We start from the raw sequence: 20,587 nt of genomic DNA on the forward strand, positions 1-20,587 counted from the left end.
TCAAGTAAGCATTGTCTTCTTCTTGTTCTGTGCTAAATGGCTCTACTGAGTCGCAGTGGGAATAGAGTAGTAGACATTGCTGATACCCTGATGAGTCTTTGAGTTACCCAGGTAGATGGATAATGCTAGGTAAAAATTAGATGAAGAATAAGATGAATAAAATAAAGAATATATAGTTGCCTCAACTTATCAACATCACTAAGTGTCACTGTCCCATTCAATGGGAAAAGGCAGGCTGTATTTCCTTACTCGTGTGTAGTCTGATACCTATTGCATCCTCATATGTACTGTAAGAGATAATCTACATAAAAGCTAAGTAATTTGGCTAAGGAAACTGCAGCTGATAACTAGTAGTATACATATGTACTGCTCATCTGTCCTTTTATCACCCACTGAGTACTTTAGGTTTGCTACAGAAGAGTTAGTTGCTATGAAATCATGGATGTCAGATATTGATTGGTAGCAATAAATTTCTTTAAAAACATTTCATACATTTTGCTTAATAATGTGGTGGTTAGAATGAACAACTTGGGCTGATACCTTCCTGGTATAGTCGTGCTTGGATGGCTTCTGTTTTGAAGTATGACAAAAATTAATACCCTATAGAAGCTCAGAAATAGAAATTAACATTGAGACCCAACTAAATATTACTGTGTTGGTCTTCTCAGGTTACCATAACAAAATGCCATAGACTGGGGAGCATAAACAATAGGCCTTCATTTTCCATAGTTCTGATGGCTGAGAAGTCCAAGATCAAGATATTAGCTGAATTAGTCCTGGCAAGAAACCTCTTCTCATTTGCCTTTTTGTTGTGTCCTCACAGCGGAAAGAGAGTGCTAGTATCTCTTTCCCTTCTTGTAAGGGCATGAATGTCAGTGTGAGGGCCCCAACTCCATCACTTCATTTAAAGCTAATTATCTCAAAGGCCCTTCCAAACACCATTACATTAGGTGTTGGGGGTTCAATACATGAATTTTGGGTGACACAATTCAAGCTATAGCACTGATTATCCCAAAGCAATATGTTTAATGCAAGAATTTTTGGAAGTATTCATCGTCTTTAATGGTTTTGCTTTCATCATGCTCCTTGCTCAGATTCTCTTACTCTCATAAACTATTGAATTTTTCTGAAGCAATCCTATTGGATATTTCTATGGCCAATTCAAATTGAATTATAAAATCAAATTTTTTTGAACTTGGGATACTTATTTATTTTTTAATTTCTTCAAAAAAATTTTTTTATTTTTATTAACATATAATGTATTATTTGCCCCAGGAGTACAGGTCTGTGAGTCATCAGGCTTACACACTTCACAGCACTCACCATTGCACATATCTTCCCCGAAGTCCATAACCCAGCCATCCTATCCCTACCCTGACCCCCAGCAACCCTCATATAAAATCAATTTTATGACTTTTTCTCCTTATGATCTTCTTCTATATTCAATAAATAACATTAGTTTTGGTACCAAATAATTTGTACTTTTCTATGTTCGGTTTCAAAATCAGAAATCAAAATTATTTTGTTTATTCTTTTGTACAATGTATGTGTCTGATAACTTTCTACTCTATTAACTTTTAATACTATCTTAGTGTATAGTATTTCTCCCAAAATATGCTGAACCACAGGAACATATCGAACAATTAAAATCCTATGAGGAGTTATTTATAACTCAATAAAAATTTAAAAATAAAGCAAAGAACAAAACATCCTTAATTATAATACTTACATCATTGATCAAAATACCCCATCTCAACATAATAAAATCATTGTCTTTTTCACATTAAACTTGGCTTTTATACATTATAATTATAGATACAGGATGAAGTCCTGCCCCTATTAATATTACCACAGATTTTATTGGCAGTCACTTTTTATCTTTAGGAAATTCTGTACTGTAGATAAATTATTTATTAAAATGGATTGAAACAAGACTTTTAAAATTACAATAAAAATGAGGGGGCAGGGAAGAGTATAATATATTGAACTGGTATGTTGGAATTAATCCACATTTTGAATGTTACACATGTGAGCAGTTAGGAAAATTTATAAACATTTAATTCAGTAAAATTGCACATAGATAGTGTATTACAGCATTTTCCTAAGTATTACTTCTTTGCTAATTCCCCATAGACTGGTATCCCATGCATGCTATCCACTTTTCAAGGACCAAAATGCTACCAATGATGGCTGCGCCATGGCAAGTAGGTCTGATGGGCGGGGAAAACGGCATGCCACAAAGCCATGTCCCAACAACATTGAGAAATCGAACAGAATCTACCAATGTTCTCCTCCATACAGAGTGTCCTCCAATGTAAGTTTAAATGGCAAGAATTAACAATGGTTAACTGTCTCATAAAGATATAGTTCTACTGTTATTAAAACTCTTTAAAAACTATTATATTCTAAAGTAATGTTAGTTTTCAGAAATAATTTTTATATTCCTAAAGTCTCCATTAAAGGCTTTCAGATTTCTGATCTTTGTAATATTACCAGCATGAATAATTATGTGACATATATTTACATACTTGACAAATAAAAGCTAAATCAGACCTTTTTTTTCACTGACTTTACAGCAGTAGTAGTTCATTGTGCCAATCCTTTGCCTTAGTCCACAAAATAATTGAAGTAGACATAGCCATTATGGGAAAATGACGCCCTTAGATTCTAGTTTTTCATGTTGAAAGCCTGGATAAATTTTACTTCATCATATCAGTGTTACCCAGACCTCACTTTCAGAATATCTGAACCTTCAGTGGCTTTCAGTTACCTACAGAATATGGTTTAGTATTCATACCATGGCATATAGGTCTTCTGTGATTTGGTTCTGACCTACTGCCTTTACAGACTTTTGTCCTGCCTGCATATGCCCCTCCACCTGCTCGTAATGCTCCTGATAAACAGGACTACTGTCTGCTCCCTGGATACATCGTGCTTTCTCATGCTTAGCCAGGTGATGATTCCTCTGACCCATGTTGGTTATCCCACCTATTTCCATTGGTAGAATCCCACACATGGGTCAAGGCCCAGGTTAAAACTTCATCTCCTCTGTGACCTTTCCTTGACTCCTCCATAGGATTACTTTTCTTTTTCATTTGCATCCCTGGGAACTTGGAGCTTATCTCTGTAATAGAACTTAATATATCATAATGCAATTAGTTGTGCTACTGTCTGTCTACTCCACGAGAATGTGAATTCCTTGAGACAGGTACGGGTCAGTATTTGTTTCTGTTCTAGTTTTTTGTATATACTCTGTGATCAATGCACATATATGAATGAATGAATAAACAAATGACTTGCCTTTTTACTAAGGGCTGCATCACACAGTGGGTGACAACATAGAAATATTTATACACTATAGTCACACTGAGGACCTCACTAAACAATCATCTGGGGTTCTCGTGATCAAAAAAATGGAGATGACACAAATCTCCACTGATAACATGGTTTTAATTAATTATTTTTTATCTGTGACCAGAAAAAGTTATTACTTTATTTCTTCTTCATTCCAAAATTACCACCACTGGAAAAAGTCAATGAAACAAATGGGTCCATCTTGTCTTTAGCAACTTAATCAATGTGCTGTTTCACACATAAGTATTTCAAAGTATTATTAAGAGTAAATTATAAGTGGTCAATCACATTGGATTGTATAATTCTTAAACTGATTATGCAGCACCTAACATTATACACCAAACAATAGGTATAGTATGCTCTGATAATACTGTTTATTGACACTTTTCTTTCTAGGAAACTGAGATAATGAAAGAAATCATGCAAAATGGACCAGTTCAAGGTAAGTTTGAATGAAATATGGTTGTGTCTTATTTACTTCTTTAATAACCAATATTACCTTTTAATTCATGCAAAAGGAGCTTAATAAAAGAAAATTTTTACTTTTAGAATGTTCATAAAGGTTCAACAGTTCTAAGATCAGTGCAATTATAGCATATATGCTACCTAATAACTTCATTATCTACCATTTTATTTTAAGAAGATAGGCACATTCACTGAGTTCCTAAATATTAATAACACATTTGATAAAAGTCTGCTGAGTCTTTCCAAAAGTGATCACGGGCCAAATAGACAATCAAACATGAAGTGCTAAGTGGTAGAGCTCATTTAATTATTCAGTCATATTTAAGAATCATACATAAGAAACATACATGTAAGAAATTTCCTCACCTTCACTTTAAAGGGATTAGGTAATGGATTGAAAAAAAATCAAGCTTTAGCAGTAGAAAAAAATCTAAATATTTTCCTTTTTCTGTAAACTCAAAATAAATTAATAAGCCAGTGTGATTTTTGTGTTTTATAAAATGCCTTGTATTTTGATCAATTTTGTAAATGTGTTATGGCTAGTAAGTTAACAGTAAATAAGAAAATAATATACTGAATTTATATTAACTTTGATTTTTATGATATCATCTGTGAGATGTAATTCCTCTGTTTACCTACTGAATTTTATTTTGCACCACTGCAATGGATGAAGAAGATAGGTTTACAGAATATATTCCCTGTACTAAACATTGCCTTGAAGAGCATGGAAGAACAAAGCAAGTGAGGCCTAAAATAGAAATTCAGGTTGTGAACATGTGAAAGCCCCAAAATATATTATCAGTGGAATGAACCAAATAAATTGAAATTAACCAAAATTAAATTTAAAACATTTGATATACACCTAAGGAATTATTGGTCAACATCTGCTCTAGCTTTTCTGAATGCTGACCTAATTAGTACTGGTTCAACATCTAGCAGGAATCACAGATTTTAAAGTTTTGTTGGAATGATCTTTATTGATCATTATCACCACTTAACATTTATTGAGAAACTAGAGCTTATACTAAATGTGTCCTGAATTTAATTCTAAAAATCCTGGGACGTTAAACAAAATCTGAACAAATGAAGAGAATTTTTTTTTCCTTATAATACTGTAATTTTTATTAGGTGTTATAAGACTGAGGGAGTCATATGTAATTTACATGCATGCTTCAGTAAGTTAAGTTCATGTGACAAATTTAAAGGAGCACAGGCATTGGGAGTCAATGCTGAATTCAAAATTCCACCTTTGACATTTGCTACTTAGAATGACTTGGGGCAAGTTATTTCAGTTCCCTGAATCTTCAAGTCATTGTATAACTGTTTCAAGTTTCTCTCTTCCCTTCTTTTAATCAGTCAGAAGAAATTTGGATCATAATTCTTTAAAACTGAGAGCCCCGGGGGTTTATTTTATCAAGTACTTAAATGTTCATGAATTTCACATAATAAATAAAAAATAATCAAAAGTGAGGATAACAGTAAGAATCAAAAGATAAACATTTTAAAATAGTAGAGTTGAAATCCAAATTATTCAATGCCTGTGTCAAGAACGTACCACCTGCCAGCTGGAGCCAGGAGCAGAAGATAGAGTTGACATCAAGGTGAGCTCCATCCTGCCCTCGGCCTCCTAACAATGCTGTGTATATGCTTGCGGCAGTTTTCCAAAAGCAAAAATGCACTACAGTAACTTATGTAGTTATGTCCTTATGGGCTCATCAGGTCTGTTTTGGTGTCAGAAACTGAAACAAGCAGCTACCTTCAAGTTAATTGTAATGGTCTCTCTCCTACGCTGCTTCTGTCAAGTCTGTTTCTCAGCAATGAAGCATATATTTTATTCCTGGTACTTAAGGAGAGTGGAGAGGAGCTGAAGGGGTCAATGGTTCCACAGAAGAGGAAACCCACTAGCAGTATCTTCACATTTATATAAGTGCTGGTTGACTCATCTTGCTGTAGATGCCACGTGATTGTCGGCACAGCATTGCCTGGGTTAACGTGCGGCATTTTCTCCTTGCTCAGTCCAAAGAATGGAAAAGGCAACAGAATGTTGGGTAAATAACAGGGTGTACAGTCTTCTAAAATCTGTAGAATTAAAAATAAGTTTAGGTGCTAAAAGAGAACAAAACAAGATCTGCATAAATTACGGTGATATAAATTCTTAAAATCCTATAGGAATTTTTTATTTTTTTATTTTTAGGGGGATGTATTTAAAGTAGATAAAGAAGACCTAACCTCTTTCGAGAATATTCAAACAGCGTAAGAAAAAGCATGAAACATTGAAAAAGGAGATAAAAGGTGGAACATTAAAAAGTTATATATGACTTTGGAGTAGAAGTTTCATTTCGCCATCTATCAAATACTTGTGACCTTAATTTTTTTTTATTTAAAAAAAATGCCAAACTAATATAGACAAGCATTGTGCATTTATCAAGGTATACTTATCTAGTCCCAACTAAAAATATTTTTTAATTCATGTCTTCTGCAAGTTTAAAGTCTTCACCCTGAATTGTCTAAGCCCTTCAACAAAGCAGCACACGATATAGAAAAGACGTAATCTAGGTGAGGGAATGAAGGAGAGCTTTATCAAATATAAGCTTTTACTTTCTTAAGAATATGACAATGGCTTAGCTCTCCAGAGCTGGGAGGATGAAAATTTGTCAGAGTATTCTTTGGCCAAAGGTTTGCTTTTTATTCAAACTCACCAAGAAAAGGTTTGCATTTATTTCCAAGGATTAAGGACAATTACTTTAAGCACCTTTCACTGCTACCTTAATTGGAGTTTTAAGAGGCTCCTGATGAAGTCCAAGGTTAATGGAGAAACAGCAATCACCAGCCAAGTGCACTGGGGCTTCTCTGCAAGGGTCTGAATTCCTGGTAACAATGGTACTGTCAATTAATAAAAGATGGTGTTTTAAAGGTATAATGTGTACTTAACTAATATCCTAAGTAGCTAAAAGTTGTTTTTATAAGAGAACAACAACAAAAAATTGCAGCAATTAAATCAAGTAGGAAAGAAAATTAGGCTGAGTTGCAAAGTCCCTCCTTAGATTCTCCTCCTGGCAATTTAACCATTGATTGTTTTGTGAGAATTTCTAGAGATTTTAAAAGAGATTTGTTTAAAACTGTTTCATTCTGTTGGGTTTTATTTTAGCCATAATGCAAGTCCATAAGGATTTCTTCCATTATAAGACAGGGATATATAGACATGTTACCAGAACAAATGAAGAAGCAAGCAAATATCGAAAGCTCCAGACACATGCAGTCAAACTCACTGGGTAAGGCAATTTCTTAAAAATCTTCATTATGCTTTGGAAAATGAAACTGAACATACATGTGCATACAGGTACCAGAATTCTCCTTGGTATAAAGAGTTTCTTACAAATTAAAAGTTATCCAAACCTGGATACTATTTAGTCATTATTTTAAAGTCTGGTTAAAGGGTAACTCAATATTCTGGAAAAGATGATCATTTCCTCTCTCTCAGTTGTGAGTGTATTCTAAAAATCTGTTTTAAGGACAAGGGAAATATATTATTGGAATAAATTCTACATATGCCATAAGCATGGGAAGAGTACAAATCCAGAGTATATTAGAATTTGGAAAGAAGGTTTTAGACGGAATTATGAATGGAAGTGATTAGCAGGAAGAAAGAAAAAATAGGGTCACATTTAATTCAGTACAAAATTACTTTTTGTATTTCTTTGAGCATTTTAGAAATTACACTTAGCAAATTGTGGGTAAAATACATTCATCTCTACCAGGGCAAGAAATAGCTTCAAAATCGGCTTGCATTATGAGTAAGTAGTTTCATAAATAGACTGTACTCAAAAGACAGTGTGGTCATCTGAGACCACTTTCCCCAGTGCCTTTTCCAGCTCATTCTGACTTTGCCCTGCCTTTAAGACCTTTCTCCTAATGTCTCAGTTCAACTCCAACAAAATGCTACAGAAAATGTTTCTGGGTGTTTTTATTTATTTATTTTTTTCATTTCCATCCCAATGCTCACTTTTCTCACTTTGCCATCAATGATGGCAAATAAATGACTTTGTTCCTATTGAACATGTCCTTCCTGTCGAAATTTGATTAAATCATTCTTATACATCTCCTCACCTCTCCTCCTCTTATACATCTTATATTTATTAGTAATATGATGATTCTTAATATATTACAGGATTATAGAATTTACATTCTGCTCTGAAACTATAATACTAATAGTTGTTTAAGCTTTATTGTGTATTAATAGAGTCAATGAAAAGAAAATATTTTTATGATGGCTTTTCTGTCCTTGAATTTAATTTTTATCAGTTATTTTTTTGAATAATTTTGTTAAATTATTTTCCAGCAATTATTGTTTTAATTTACATTTTTTAAATTAATTTTTTTAATCAAGAAGGACACTTAATGCCTGTGTTCCCTAATTTCTTACATGTTTGAGAAAGTGTTTGTTTTCCTTTAATTCAAGAATAATACTATGTATAAAATTCTGGGACTACAGTAACTTCAGAACTTTGCCGATGTTGCTCCAGGGTTTCTGGCATTAAGTTTTCCTGCAGAAAAATCTCTGGCTAACCGAATGTTTCTTTCTCCTTAGAAGTGACATGACTTTTTCTATTTGAATACTCATTTCTTTCATCCTTGAATTAAATATATTCACTTTTTAAAGTACATATTATACATATGTTGGATCTTCTATATCTCCTGTTTTCTTTTTAATAACATTTATACTGTAAATTTATTTGTGTTTTGTTGTGTATGATTTCTTTCTATATTGTCCCATCTATCCTTGAGCATTTATTATATTTGGTGTTTATTCTCCAAATGGCTCTTGCCTCTGAAATATTTTTTTTAAATATTTAATTTATTTATTTGACAGACAGATATCACAAGTAGGCAAAGAGGCAGGCAGAGAGAGAGGAAGAGAAGCAGGCTCCCTGTTGAGCAGAGAGCCCAATGCGGGGCTCAATCCCAGGACCCTGGGATCATGACCTGAGCTGAAAGCAGAGGCTTTAACCCACTGAGCCACCCAGGTGCCCTGTCTCTGAAATATTAAAAAAAAATTTTTTTCTTTTCTCTTTCTTTTGATTGTCCTTCAAGCTCTTTGAGCTATGGGTTAGAGAGTTCATATAATTACTTTGAGTGTATGTCTGACTTCTCTAGTGTTTTTGAATAATTCTTTTTGAGCTGTACATCTTCATGGGCTTTCCCTGCCTTCTTTTGCAAAATTTAATTTTAAAGTTATGCATTTTCCTCTCTATCATGTCCTCTCTTTCTAGTGTACTTTCTCTATTCTCACCTCAAAAGCTCCTCAGCCCCATACATACTATCAATGAATTATGGCATTCAGTCTGGTCACTATTCCTTCCCTCTGCTTGAGGCTACACTTCCTTTCTTATCTAATTAAAATACCATGGCAAATCATTATACTCAATCACACACCTTGGACTCTTCTGGCTCTGCTTCATTCATCATACTTGTTTAGCAAAATCTCAATTCTGGTTAAATTCTATTTGGCCTATTTTTTGTTTAAATTGTGTTTATTTATTTATTTTTAAATTCCAGCATAGTTAGCATACAGTGTATATAGTTTTAGGTGTAAAATATAGTGACTCACCAGTTCTATACATTAGTCAGTGCTCATGAAGATAAGTGTATTCTTTTTTTTTTTTAAGATTTTTATTTATTTATTTGACAGATAGAGATCACAAGTAGGCAGAGAGGCAGGCAGAGAGAGAGAGAGAGAGAGAGGAGGAAACAGGCTTCCCGCTGAGCAGAGAGCCTGATGTGGGGCTCCATCCCAGGACCCTGGGATCATGACCTGAGCCGAAGGCAGAGGCTTTAACCCACTGAGCCACCCAGGCGCCCTAAAGATAAGTGTATTCTTAACCACTTTACTTCTTTCACCCATTCTCCCACCCATCTCCCTTCTGGCAACCAGAAATTTTCTATATTTAAGAGTCTGTTTTGTTGTGGTGGTGGTGGTGGTTGTTGGTGGTGGTCTCTTTATTTATTTGTTTTGTTTTTTAAATTCCACATATGAATGAAATCATATAGTATTTGTCTTTCTCTGACTTATTTCACTTAGCATTATACTCTCTAGCTCCATCCATGCCATTACAAATGGTAAGATTTCATTCTTTTTTATAGCTGAGTAATATCCCATTGTGTATATGTGTGTGTATTTATGTGTGTATGTGTGTGTGTATATATATATATATATATATATGTGTGTGTATATGCATATGTGTGTGTGTGTGTGTGTGTGTGCCATTCGTCTATTGATATTATTATCCATTCATCTATTGATGGATACTGGGACTGCTTCCATATCTTGACTGTTATAAGTAATGCTACAATAAACTTAGGGGTACATATATCTTTTCAAATTAATGTTTTTGTATTCTTTGAGTATATGCCCAGTAGTGGAATTTCTAGATCATATGGTAATTCTATTTTTAATTTTTTGAGGAACCCCCATACTGTTTTCCACAGTGGCTGCATTGGTTTGCATTCCCAATGGTGCATGAGAGTTCCCATTTCTCCACAACCTCACTAGCACTTATTCCTTGTGTTTTTGATTTTAACCATTCTGATAGGTGTGAGGCAATATCTCTTTGTGGTTTTGATTTGTATTTCCCTGACGATCAGTGATGTTGAGCATCTTTTCATGTGTCTGTTAGCCATCTGTATGTCTTTTTCTTAATTAAATTTATTTTTTTCAGTGTTCCAAGATTCATTGTTTATACTTATGCACTATACCCAGTGCTCCATTCTATACATGCCCTCCTTAATACCCACCACCAGGCTCACCCAACCCCTCCACCCCTCCCCTCAAAAACCCTCTATTTGTTTCTCAGAGTCCACAGTCTCTCATGTTTCTCCTCCTCTAATTTGCTAGTCTCCTCCTCTAATTTCACCCAATTCATTTTTCCTTTACTTCTCCTAATGTCCTCTATGTTATTCCTTATCCTCCACAAGTAAGTGAAACCATATGATAATTGACTTTCTCTGCTTGACTTATTTCACTCAGCATAATCTCCTTCAGTCCTGTTTCTATTTGAATACTCACACTTGTTTCTTTCATCCTTGAATTAAATATATTCACTTTTTAAAGTACATATTAGGGGTGCCTGGGTGGCTCAGTGGGTTAAAGCCTCTGCCTTCAGCTCAGGTCATGATCTCAGCATCCTGGGATTGAGCCCCGCATCGGGCTCTCTGCTTGGCAGGGATCCTGCTTCCTCCTCTCTCTCTCTCTCTGCCTGCTTCTCTGCCTACTTGTGATCTCTCTCTGTCAAATAAATAAATAAAATCTTAAAAAAAATAAAGTACATATTATACATATGTTGATACAAGATGTTGATACAAGAGTTGGGGATTCATCCTTTCTGATGGCTGTGTAATATTCTATTGTATATATGGACCATATCTTTTTTATTCATTTGTCTGTTGAAGGGCATCTTGGCTCTTTCCACAGTTTGGTGATTGTGGCCATTGCTGCTATGAAAATTGGGGTACATATGGCCGTTCTTTCCAGTACATCTGTATCTTTGGGGTAAATACCCAGTAGTGCAATTGCAGGGTCATAGGATAGCTCTATATTTAATTTCTTAAGGATTCTTCCTGGGATCGAGCCCCGCATCGGGCTCTCTGCTCAGCGGGGAGCCTGCTTTCCCCTCTCTCTCTGCCTGCCTCTCTGTCTACTTGTGATCTCTCTCTGTCAAATAGATAAAAAAAAAAAAATCTAAAAAAAAAAAAAAAAAGGATTCTTCACACTGTTTTCCAAAGTGGCTATACCAATTTGCATTCCCACCAACAGTGTAAGAGGGTTCTGCTTTCTCCACATAATCTCCAACACTTGTTGTTTAGTGTCTTGTTAATTTTGGCCATTCTAACTGGTGTAAGGTAATATCTCAATGTGGTTTTGATTTGAATCTCCCTGATGGCTAATGATGATGAACATTTTTTCATGTCTGCTAGTCATTTGTATGTCTTCTTTGGAGAAGTGTCTGTTCTTCTGCCCATTTTTTGACATGATTATGTTTTTTGAGTGTTGAGTTTGAGGAGTTCTGTCTAGATCTTGGATATCAGCCCTCTCTCTGTAGTGTCATTTGCAAATATCTTCTCCCATTCCATGGGTTGCCTCTTTGTTTTGTTGAAGCTTTGTTGTGCAGAAGCTTTTGATCTTGATGCAGTCCCAAAAGTAATTTTCACTTTTGTTTCCTTTGCCTTTGGAGACATGTGTTTTTTTGAGACATGTCTTGAAAGAAGTTGCTGTGGCCAGTGTCAAAGAGGTTACTGCCTGTGTTCTCCTCTAGGATTTTGATAGATTCCTGCTTCATGTTGAGGTCTTTTATCCATTTTGAGTTTATCTTTGTGTATGGTGTAAGAGAATGGTCGAGTTTCATTCTTCTATACACAACTGTATGTCTTTTTCAGAAGGTTTCATTTAACCACAAATTTCAAGCAGTTATTTAATACTACCAGGCAATCATATTCTGGATTCCTATTTTTCTTCATGCCCCTCCCTTCAATTGATGATCTCAAAACTTACTCTTTTTCCTTGAATTCCCAATACCTACATCCTTGTGTTTTTAGCTCATAACCCTGAATTCTATTTCACCAAAAAGAGTATAGCAATCTGAGAACAACCCGCAGTATCACAGATACCACCTACTCACATGCCTTCCCTCATACTCTTTCTTCCCACTTCTTACATAGATAGAACACCCATATTCCTATTTAAATCCCTCTTGCTATAGTGTAGACCCCAAACCCTCTCCACTATTCAAGAATATAGGGAAATAATTTTCTGTTTTTTTTCTCTGTAATCAAAAATTATTTCTGCCACAATATAAGCATGTAATTATTTCTCAGATAGTATGAAAAAAATACTGTCAAGATTGGATTTATTTTCTTCAATTTTCTCTGCCTATGTTTTCTTAAACTTCTTCATCATTTTTCATTTCCTCTCTCCTATTCAAAAAATATTCATTTTAAGTTTATCAATGACTTTTTCATTGCATATCTATAAGTCAAAATCCAGACTTGCCCATCCCTTCCTTCTGAATTTTCTTTACTGGCTGTGATTTTCCAATCAGTTTCAGCTAGTTTTCACCCCCGTACTTCTACACTTCTTGCCATTGGAATGCTCCAGGATCAGTTCTTAGTCCTTTTCTCCCTTATATTCTTAGTCATTCTCTTATCAGGCTCTCAACTCATCCTGACTTTGAGTACCATCTCAGTATGTCACCAATGGAATCAATATCTCCAGCCCAGATCTCTCCCCTGATCTCCAGACTCCTATGTTCCCTGGGCTATTTGACATCCCCACCTGGATACCTAATAGATGACTCAAATTCAGCACTTCCAAAACAGACCTGCAAATCTTCCCATTTCTACATGCTGAACAATATCTACCTTTTCTATGTTAGTTGATGACAGTGACATTTTCCACATGCTCTAACTGGAAACCTTGGAGTCTTTAGAATTATCTTTTATTCCTCTCCTTAAAACTCATTTCTAATGTCAAGAACTCTGTTGGCTCTTTCAACTTATATCTGGAATCCAACCTCCTTTCATTGTCTGAACTACTACCACCCTTGCTTGAACCACCATTATCCATTATTTTATACATGTGTCTTCCTGAATTTACCTTTGCTTTTAACAGTCTAGTTTTAACAGAGAAATATTCCTTTAGAACATTAGTCAGATCTTGTCACTCTTTTTCTCAAAACTCTGTATTTTCCCATTTCCCACAGAGTAAAAGCCAGGGTCTTTACAAAAACCTGCATGATCTGAGGACTCTCCCATCTGTCTGCCAACACCCCCCTCAACTTCTGATCTCAATTTCTGTTAATCTTTACCTGGTTCTTCCTGCTTTGCGACTCTTTAATGTTCCAGGAACCCACACCCCAGGTCTCTCCCTTTGCCAAAATGCTTTTTATCAGATTTCCAATTCCTTAGTTTCTGTATCTCCATCTACTCTTTGCTTAGATCTCATCTTCTCAGTGTGACTTCCCGACTACCCTATTTAATGCTGTTACCTGCCCTCTCCTCCAGCATATCTGAGCCCCCTTACCTGATCCATTTAAAATTTTTTTCATAACAATGATCACTTTCTAATATACAATTTAATTTAATTAGCTTTTTATGTTCATTGTGACTTCTGCATCCCTACTAGAATGAAGCTACAAGAGAACAAGTATCTGTATTATTGATTAACATTGCCAAACTACATAATACAGTGCTGACTCATAATGTATTTAATACTTTCACTTGTATTAAGAAGGATATGTATTGCATGGAGCACTGGGTGTGGTGCATAAACAATGAATTTTGGAACACTGAAAAAATAATATAAATTTTAAAAAAATTATATATATTTTAACCTTATGCTCAATGCTAGTTCTTAGTTAGTCCTCAACTTTAAATGGAACAGCTCTTTGTTGAGAAATAGAGTGAGGGGCAGTTTGGAGGAGATAACTGAGGCACTCAGTTTTAACTGAAATTTGTAATTCTTGGGCCCATGCTCATCAAATCAACTCTAGCCCCTTTGTTCACAGCTCAGAGAATTTGGTGGTTCTCAGAATATCTTCCATGTATCTTTGCTATTATATGCTACTCTTTGCCTTTATTTTTGCCAACCATTGTCTCTGGCAGGTTAGCCAGGACTTTGGCAGCCCAGTGGGCTTCCAGTGTAGTTTCTTCTTCAGTTGACCCTTCTTGGGTGTTGGGAAGGGATTGACATAATCCGATTGCTGTGGCCTGCTCATGTTCTTGTTATAAAGATCTTGAGAGGTACTTCTGGACTGTATTGCATATTTTAGGGGGAAAATGTAACTGTCAAGGTCTGGAGATGAAGGGGGAGGGTTGTGGTCAGTGTTGTTGCTCAGCATTTATTCTTGTTTTGGTACAGAACAAAATGTGCATTGCCTTTATGACTCAAAGTTGTCATTTGGGATTATAGCTATTTGCTTGGTTCACTAAAGATAAGAAGTATTGAGATTTTAAAATCTGTTTTGTTTATTTTATTTTTTCATTTCTAATTGTTGAGTGACTTTTCAGGAAGGCAAATGGTATACAGATACCTTTCTATCTCCACTCAAACTAGAAATTCAGCTTTGCTTTAGTTCCATTTTTCTTCAGTTTGTAAGTCAGAGTCCTTCTAAAGCTCTCCTTCCTATGCACATTTCAGTATTAATTTTTGTCTTTTCTAATGATGTTCTTGACTTAGAAAAATTTTCCTACCACATACCTGATGATTGAAATGATGTTTCTTCTCATTTAGAGAACTATGAAAAAGCCAACATTGAGGTAGAGTCTTTCTTGATTTATTAGAATTGATCATTTATAATCTCTTCCACCTATTTAGCCATGCTGGTCATGTTTTCTTCACTCTACTCCTAAATTCATTCATGCTGCGATTGAACAAGATATAAATGTGTTTCTATTTAATTACACAGACACTCTTTGTATATCTTCCATGTTCAGTATGTCAGTTGCAGTAATGTGTTCAGTTTTATAAACTTCTAGGAAATTGAGACCTTTATAAATTTACCTTACATGTGTGGCAATTAGCAAGGCTCATTCGCTAGTAGGCAAATTACTTTTAGAGAATATGTTTATTTTTCAGAAATATTTTAGGTCATCTGGGCATTGTTAGGTGCTCTGGAGCAGTAGATTTTAATTCATTTCTCCATTAGTAATTCCTGATGGTAATTACTGCATTCAGAAAATTAATGCATCAGTGAATTAGAGAGTAATCAAATAGCCTGTGTAAGTTAATGTTCCTTATCAGAAAGCTTAAATATTCTCCTATAAAGTACCTTGCAAATTTATCACAACAAATTCTACTTGCTGCCCTTTCTGTAGAAGACAAAGTAATTAGATTTAACTTACTTGAACAAATGATCTTTGTATTTCTTTAGAGATTGCTTTGAGTATAAAGAATGTGATACAAAAAGGCAAATTATAGGAAGCCAAGTAAAAGATAACAGTCTGGACTTGATAAGTTGGTGGAGGAGTTGGGGAGACATGAATGAATAAAAAAATATTTAAGGAGAAAAGCTGACAGATGCGACGTGGTTTTGGAATAGAGCATGGACAATGAGGTAGGGAAGGAGTTCACTAATGGACCTGATGATTTTGAGATGTCTTTAAGATATAAATATGCAGATTGGTATCAGAGAAGACAGATATACTAATCTCAAGGTCATAGGAGAGATAAGATTTGAAGACAGATGAGACTAAACAGAATAAGGAAAAAAAAAAAAAGACTGATTGAGACTACACCACTGGGAAAATCCAATATTTAATGACTGGCTAGAAAATGATGAGTCTACAAAGAAGGAGAAAGGAGGCCAGCAATTTTTTGTTTATTTGTTTTTTTTTTTTTTTTGAAGATTTCTGAGAAAGCTATAAAGCTATAAGAATGACATTCCAGAGTAATTTAAGGGATTTGTTTTAGAGAGAGACTGAGTGGCAAATTTCTTATATTGGGAGAAGGCAAAGAGGATGAGGTGAGATGAAACATTTTTAGCATTTAAGATAAGGGAAAATTGAGGAAAATTCCCACCAAATTGTTTGTTTCTTTCTCTCTCTGTCTCTTTCTTTCTTTCCATTTATCTCCAGAATGTAGAAGATAAGGTTATCTTTAAAGGAAAGAGGTAGTGAGAGAGAGATGCATTATCAGAAATTTGATGTGTTGAACCATGATGATTTGCAATGATCATCTAGAAGTTTAGGAGAAGGAGTTGCCCAGAGGAACCTGAAGGGATTGCTGCACATTGCTGAGGGTACCCTTCAGCCCTCTTGTGTTTGCCTTCCGCAATTGTAGGTCAACTGCTTCAGTGTTTGTAGCAAAAATGAGTAGTTGAATTCATTCAAGTTGGGCGGTTTTCCAGATGGGTACAATGAAGAGTCAGAAAAACAAGGCGTTTAGGGTGTGAATATTGAAAATATCGCTAAAATGATAGAAAGCTTAATAAGCCCAATTAAAAGAGAGAATTGATAGACTTGGAGAAAATAGAAAAATCATTAGATTAGGGGTCATGATGATTTAATTTCAGTGATTTTCTGATTCTCTATTTTTCTTAACTTTTAGATTTTTTAATCATTATTTATGAGAAAAAATATAATCATGTAATATTAAGGAAGTAATACTTTACAAATTATGAATACAGTATTAAAGGGTGACTATAGGCCATAACTTTTTTATGTTAGTGCCTAATTATGTTGTAATACTGATTGTCTACTTTGTAGTCATAAACTTTTGATATCTATTTAGATATATATATCTAGCCATCCACTGATCCATCCATCCAAACAAAGATACTTATCTAAGAAAGTATAAAAATATTTCAAAGTTAAGTTTCCAACATATTTTCCCATATTTTCTATACATATCATAAGTAGCAAGGATTCCAGGAGCATTATTATTATTTAGTGTCATTACAAATTATTTGACATAGCCTTAGCATGGTCACCACTTGTTTTTCCCCATTCATCTTTTTTTTCCTATTTCCTTTCTGAATAACAACTAAACATTAAGCCTGAATTTTCATGCTAGATTATGTTTAACCCATGGCAAATTGATAAATTCTGAGCAGATGTTTTAATTAGAGGTTTTTATTTTTTATTTTTTTTAAGATTTTTTATTTTTATATTTTATATTTTTAAGATTTTATTTTTATTTATTTGACAGAGAGAGAGATCACAAGTAGGCAGAGAGACAGGCAGAGACAGCGAGAGAGGGAAGCAGGCTCCCTGCCGAGCAGAGAGCCCGATGCGGGACTTGATCCCAGGACTCTGGGATCATGACCTGAGCAGAAGGCAGAGGCTTAACCCAATGAGCCACCCAGGCACCCCCTAATTAGAGGTTTTTTAATGCATAGCAAAGTCTAAGAGAGTTGAATGAACATTTCAGATACATTTATTTTAAAAATGCAAATAAATATGTGAAAATTGGTATAGACAATACAAAAACATTTGATTTGGGTGTTAGGATATTTTTGAACTGCAAAATGCTTAGTTCTTTCTTTTTTTGCAGGGGATGTACTGGTTTGGATAACAGTAGTAGCTGCAACAAATGCACTGAACATACTGAATAGTTCAAATATGTTCATAAAATTGTATTTCTTATTCACATGATAGTTAAGATGGGTGATCCTGGGTTTTGGGTCGCTCTCTTCCATATATGGTTTCAGGGTCCAAGCTCTTTGCATACTGTTGCTCTGCCATCTCTTAGGGTCACATGTGATTTCAGTCAGCTCATGGAAAATGAAGAGGAGCATGAGGAGGGCTTCTTAAATTCATTTATGTAAAGCCTTGACTCATTCATGACCCTTATTGTTCCATTCACATTCATTCTGGCTAGAATTCATTTACGTGGCTCCCCCCAAAAGAGATTTGGCAGGAACATTTTAATATCAGAACAAATAGAGTTATATTTTGGAGTAGAATTCCAGATTTTCATTTTCAGAGTTCAGATTTTCATTTTTCATTTTAAAGATATTTATTTATTTATTTATTTGAGAGAGAGAGAGAGAGAGAGAATGAGAGAGAGAGAGAATGAGCACGAGATGAGGGAGGATCAGAGGGAGAAGCAGACTTCCCTACTGAGCAGGGAGCCTGAAGTGGGACTTGATCCTGGACTCCAGGATCATGACTTGAGCCAAAGGCAGTCACCCAACCAACTGAGCCAACCACACGCCCCTAAATTTTCATAAATCTTAAAGAAAAAAAAAAACCTAAGATACAAATTTTCAGTTTGGGGAGTGTCTACTTGGTCTATATCTCTCAGACCCACTATGATTGTGTGTTCTCTTTTTAGAAAATATTCATTGAAAAATTTTGAGAATCATTGCTTCATAAGCTTGAATAAGTTACTTAAAGTCTTCAGTGCCAACTTTATCCATTTTCACTGATGTAGTAGTGTTGCACAGCCCTCATACTTAAAAATCTTTCGGAGACTGAGAATGTTTAGAAACAATACAGAACAAAACAAAAAACTTTTCAGGTTTTTCCTTCTAGCTTCGATAAGAATATCCTACCAATACTACAAGGAAAGTTCAGTGCCAAGATTCATCCAATGTCTGTTTACACCTAGGTTTTCTGAAGCAATTGTTGTATTTTCTCTTTTACTAAAAATTTTCTTAGGGTAAAAATAAATATATGCTTTTTTCCTATCTAAAATTCTAATCTGACTTATTCTGACCACACATCTTTCATCTGTACATAAAGACTTTTGCTCAATTTTTCAACAAGAAACTTTTTAAAAGTCCATAACATGTGTCAAGTACAGTGATCGACATTAGGAACACAAATACCAACAATATACTACTCCTGTCCTCAAGTAAGTTGAGAGAGAGAAAGTGGGCTGGGGTGGAAAGGGAGAGAGAGAGGGCAAAAGGAGGAAGAAGGTGTTAACACACAGTGTCTTAAGAGTAGAGATGGAAATAGGATAGGAATTTATATTGAGTAATGAGGATATGTAGCATATAGGAAGGCTCATAACTCCCATTTCAGGGGCCAGAGAAGACTCTGATGAAGAGGTGGCTTCTGCTGTAGAGCAAGTGGGAGTTAACTAAAGGCATATTGGAAAAGAAGACCAAGTTTCAGGAGAAGTGAACAGCAAATGCATACTTTCATAGTAAGAGAGAATATGACATATTTACAAAATTGGAAGGAATTTAATATGGGCTGACCGAAAAGCAAGGAGGAATCTAGTAAAAAATAAGACTAAGAGGTAGCCAAGTCACAGAGACATTCTATTTATTTATTTATTTAAAAGATTTTATTTATTTGACAGAAAAAGATCACAAGTAGGCAGAGAGGCAGGGAGAGAGAGAGAGGAGGAAGCAGGCTCCCTGCTGAGCAGAGAGCCCGATATGGGGCTCGATCCCAGGACCCTGAGATCATGACCTGAGCTGAAGGCAGAGGCTTAAACCACTGAGCCACCCAGACGCCCGAGACATTCTATTTAATCATAATTTTCAGCAACATTGTTTGGTTTATAGTAAAAATTCCAAAATTGTCCATGTGACATCTTTTCCCATATCCTATGAAGTTATATTTTCCGTAGAAACCAAGATAAGTCTTTCACATTTATGAGCAGTTTAGTTCAGCATCCATTCTACTTTGAGATGAGATATATCTAAGAGCAGCAACTATCATCAAAGAAAAGAAATGGGATTTCCATGGGATTTCAAGCATGGTTTGAAAAGGAAAGGGATCTTTTTTTCCCTGATGCTTTATGGCAGAGCTGAGCTCTGGAAAATATAAACATCCATCCACTTGGCTGGTTTTCAGATGTTTACAGTCAAGAGTGGAGGCCACCCTGGAACCAGTATAATGTAAGTGCACTGGTTCTGAAATGAATGGAAACACAGAGGAGGGAACCTCACCCAAGAGTATGTAGGTGCATTTGGAGATAGTACAAGTGAGGAGTAAAGTAGGAAATGACCCTAGAATAAAGTAAATATATTAATTATTCCTTTGTGTTTCCTCTTCTGTGAACTCTAATTTATCCTCCCCTTTACTCATTTCTCTAATGGAGCCAGTTTTTAAAATTTAGATGTATATGAGCTCATAATGCATTGAAAGCATTAATCCTTTAACCTTATTGATTAAATTCTGGTTTATTGTTGGCTTTTAGAAATTAATTTCTAATGATTTTGAATGAGACAATACTTGAACTCTTATTCTCTCTTTTTAAAGTTATATTTTTAAATTAATTGAGTAAAAATGTACCTGGGAGATATTTGGGTAAATGATG

General features: G+C 35.0%; 1 protein-coding gene across 1 annotated transcript in view; it reads left to right on the forward strand.

The window, feature by feature from the left end:
- Positions 1-20,587, forward strand: part of TINAG (tubulointerstitial nephritis antigen) — a 105,058-nt gene that overhangs the window by 41,843 nt on the left and 42,628 nt on the right. The window contains exons 7-9 of the mRNA XM_046005222.1: positions 2,134-2,314; positions 3,751-3,796; positions 6,968-7,091. Coding sequence (XP_045861178.1) covers positions 2,134-2,314; positions 3,751-3,796; positions 6,968-7,091 — 351 coding nt within the window. The remainder of the gene's footprint in view (positions 1-2,133; positions 2,315-3,750; positions 3,797-6,967; positions 7,092-20,587) is intronic.

This window comes from Meles meles, chromosome 5 (assembly GCF_922984935.1).
Source record: "Meles meles chromosome 5, mMelMel3.1 paternal haplotype, whole genome shotgun sequence".
Taxonomy (NCBI): domain Eukaryota; kingdom Metazoa; phylum Chordata; class Mammalia; order Carnivora; family Mustelidae; genus Meles; species Meles meles.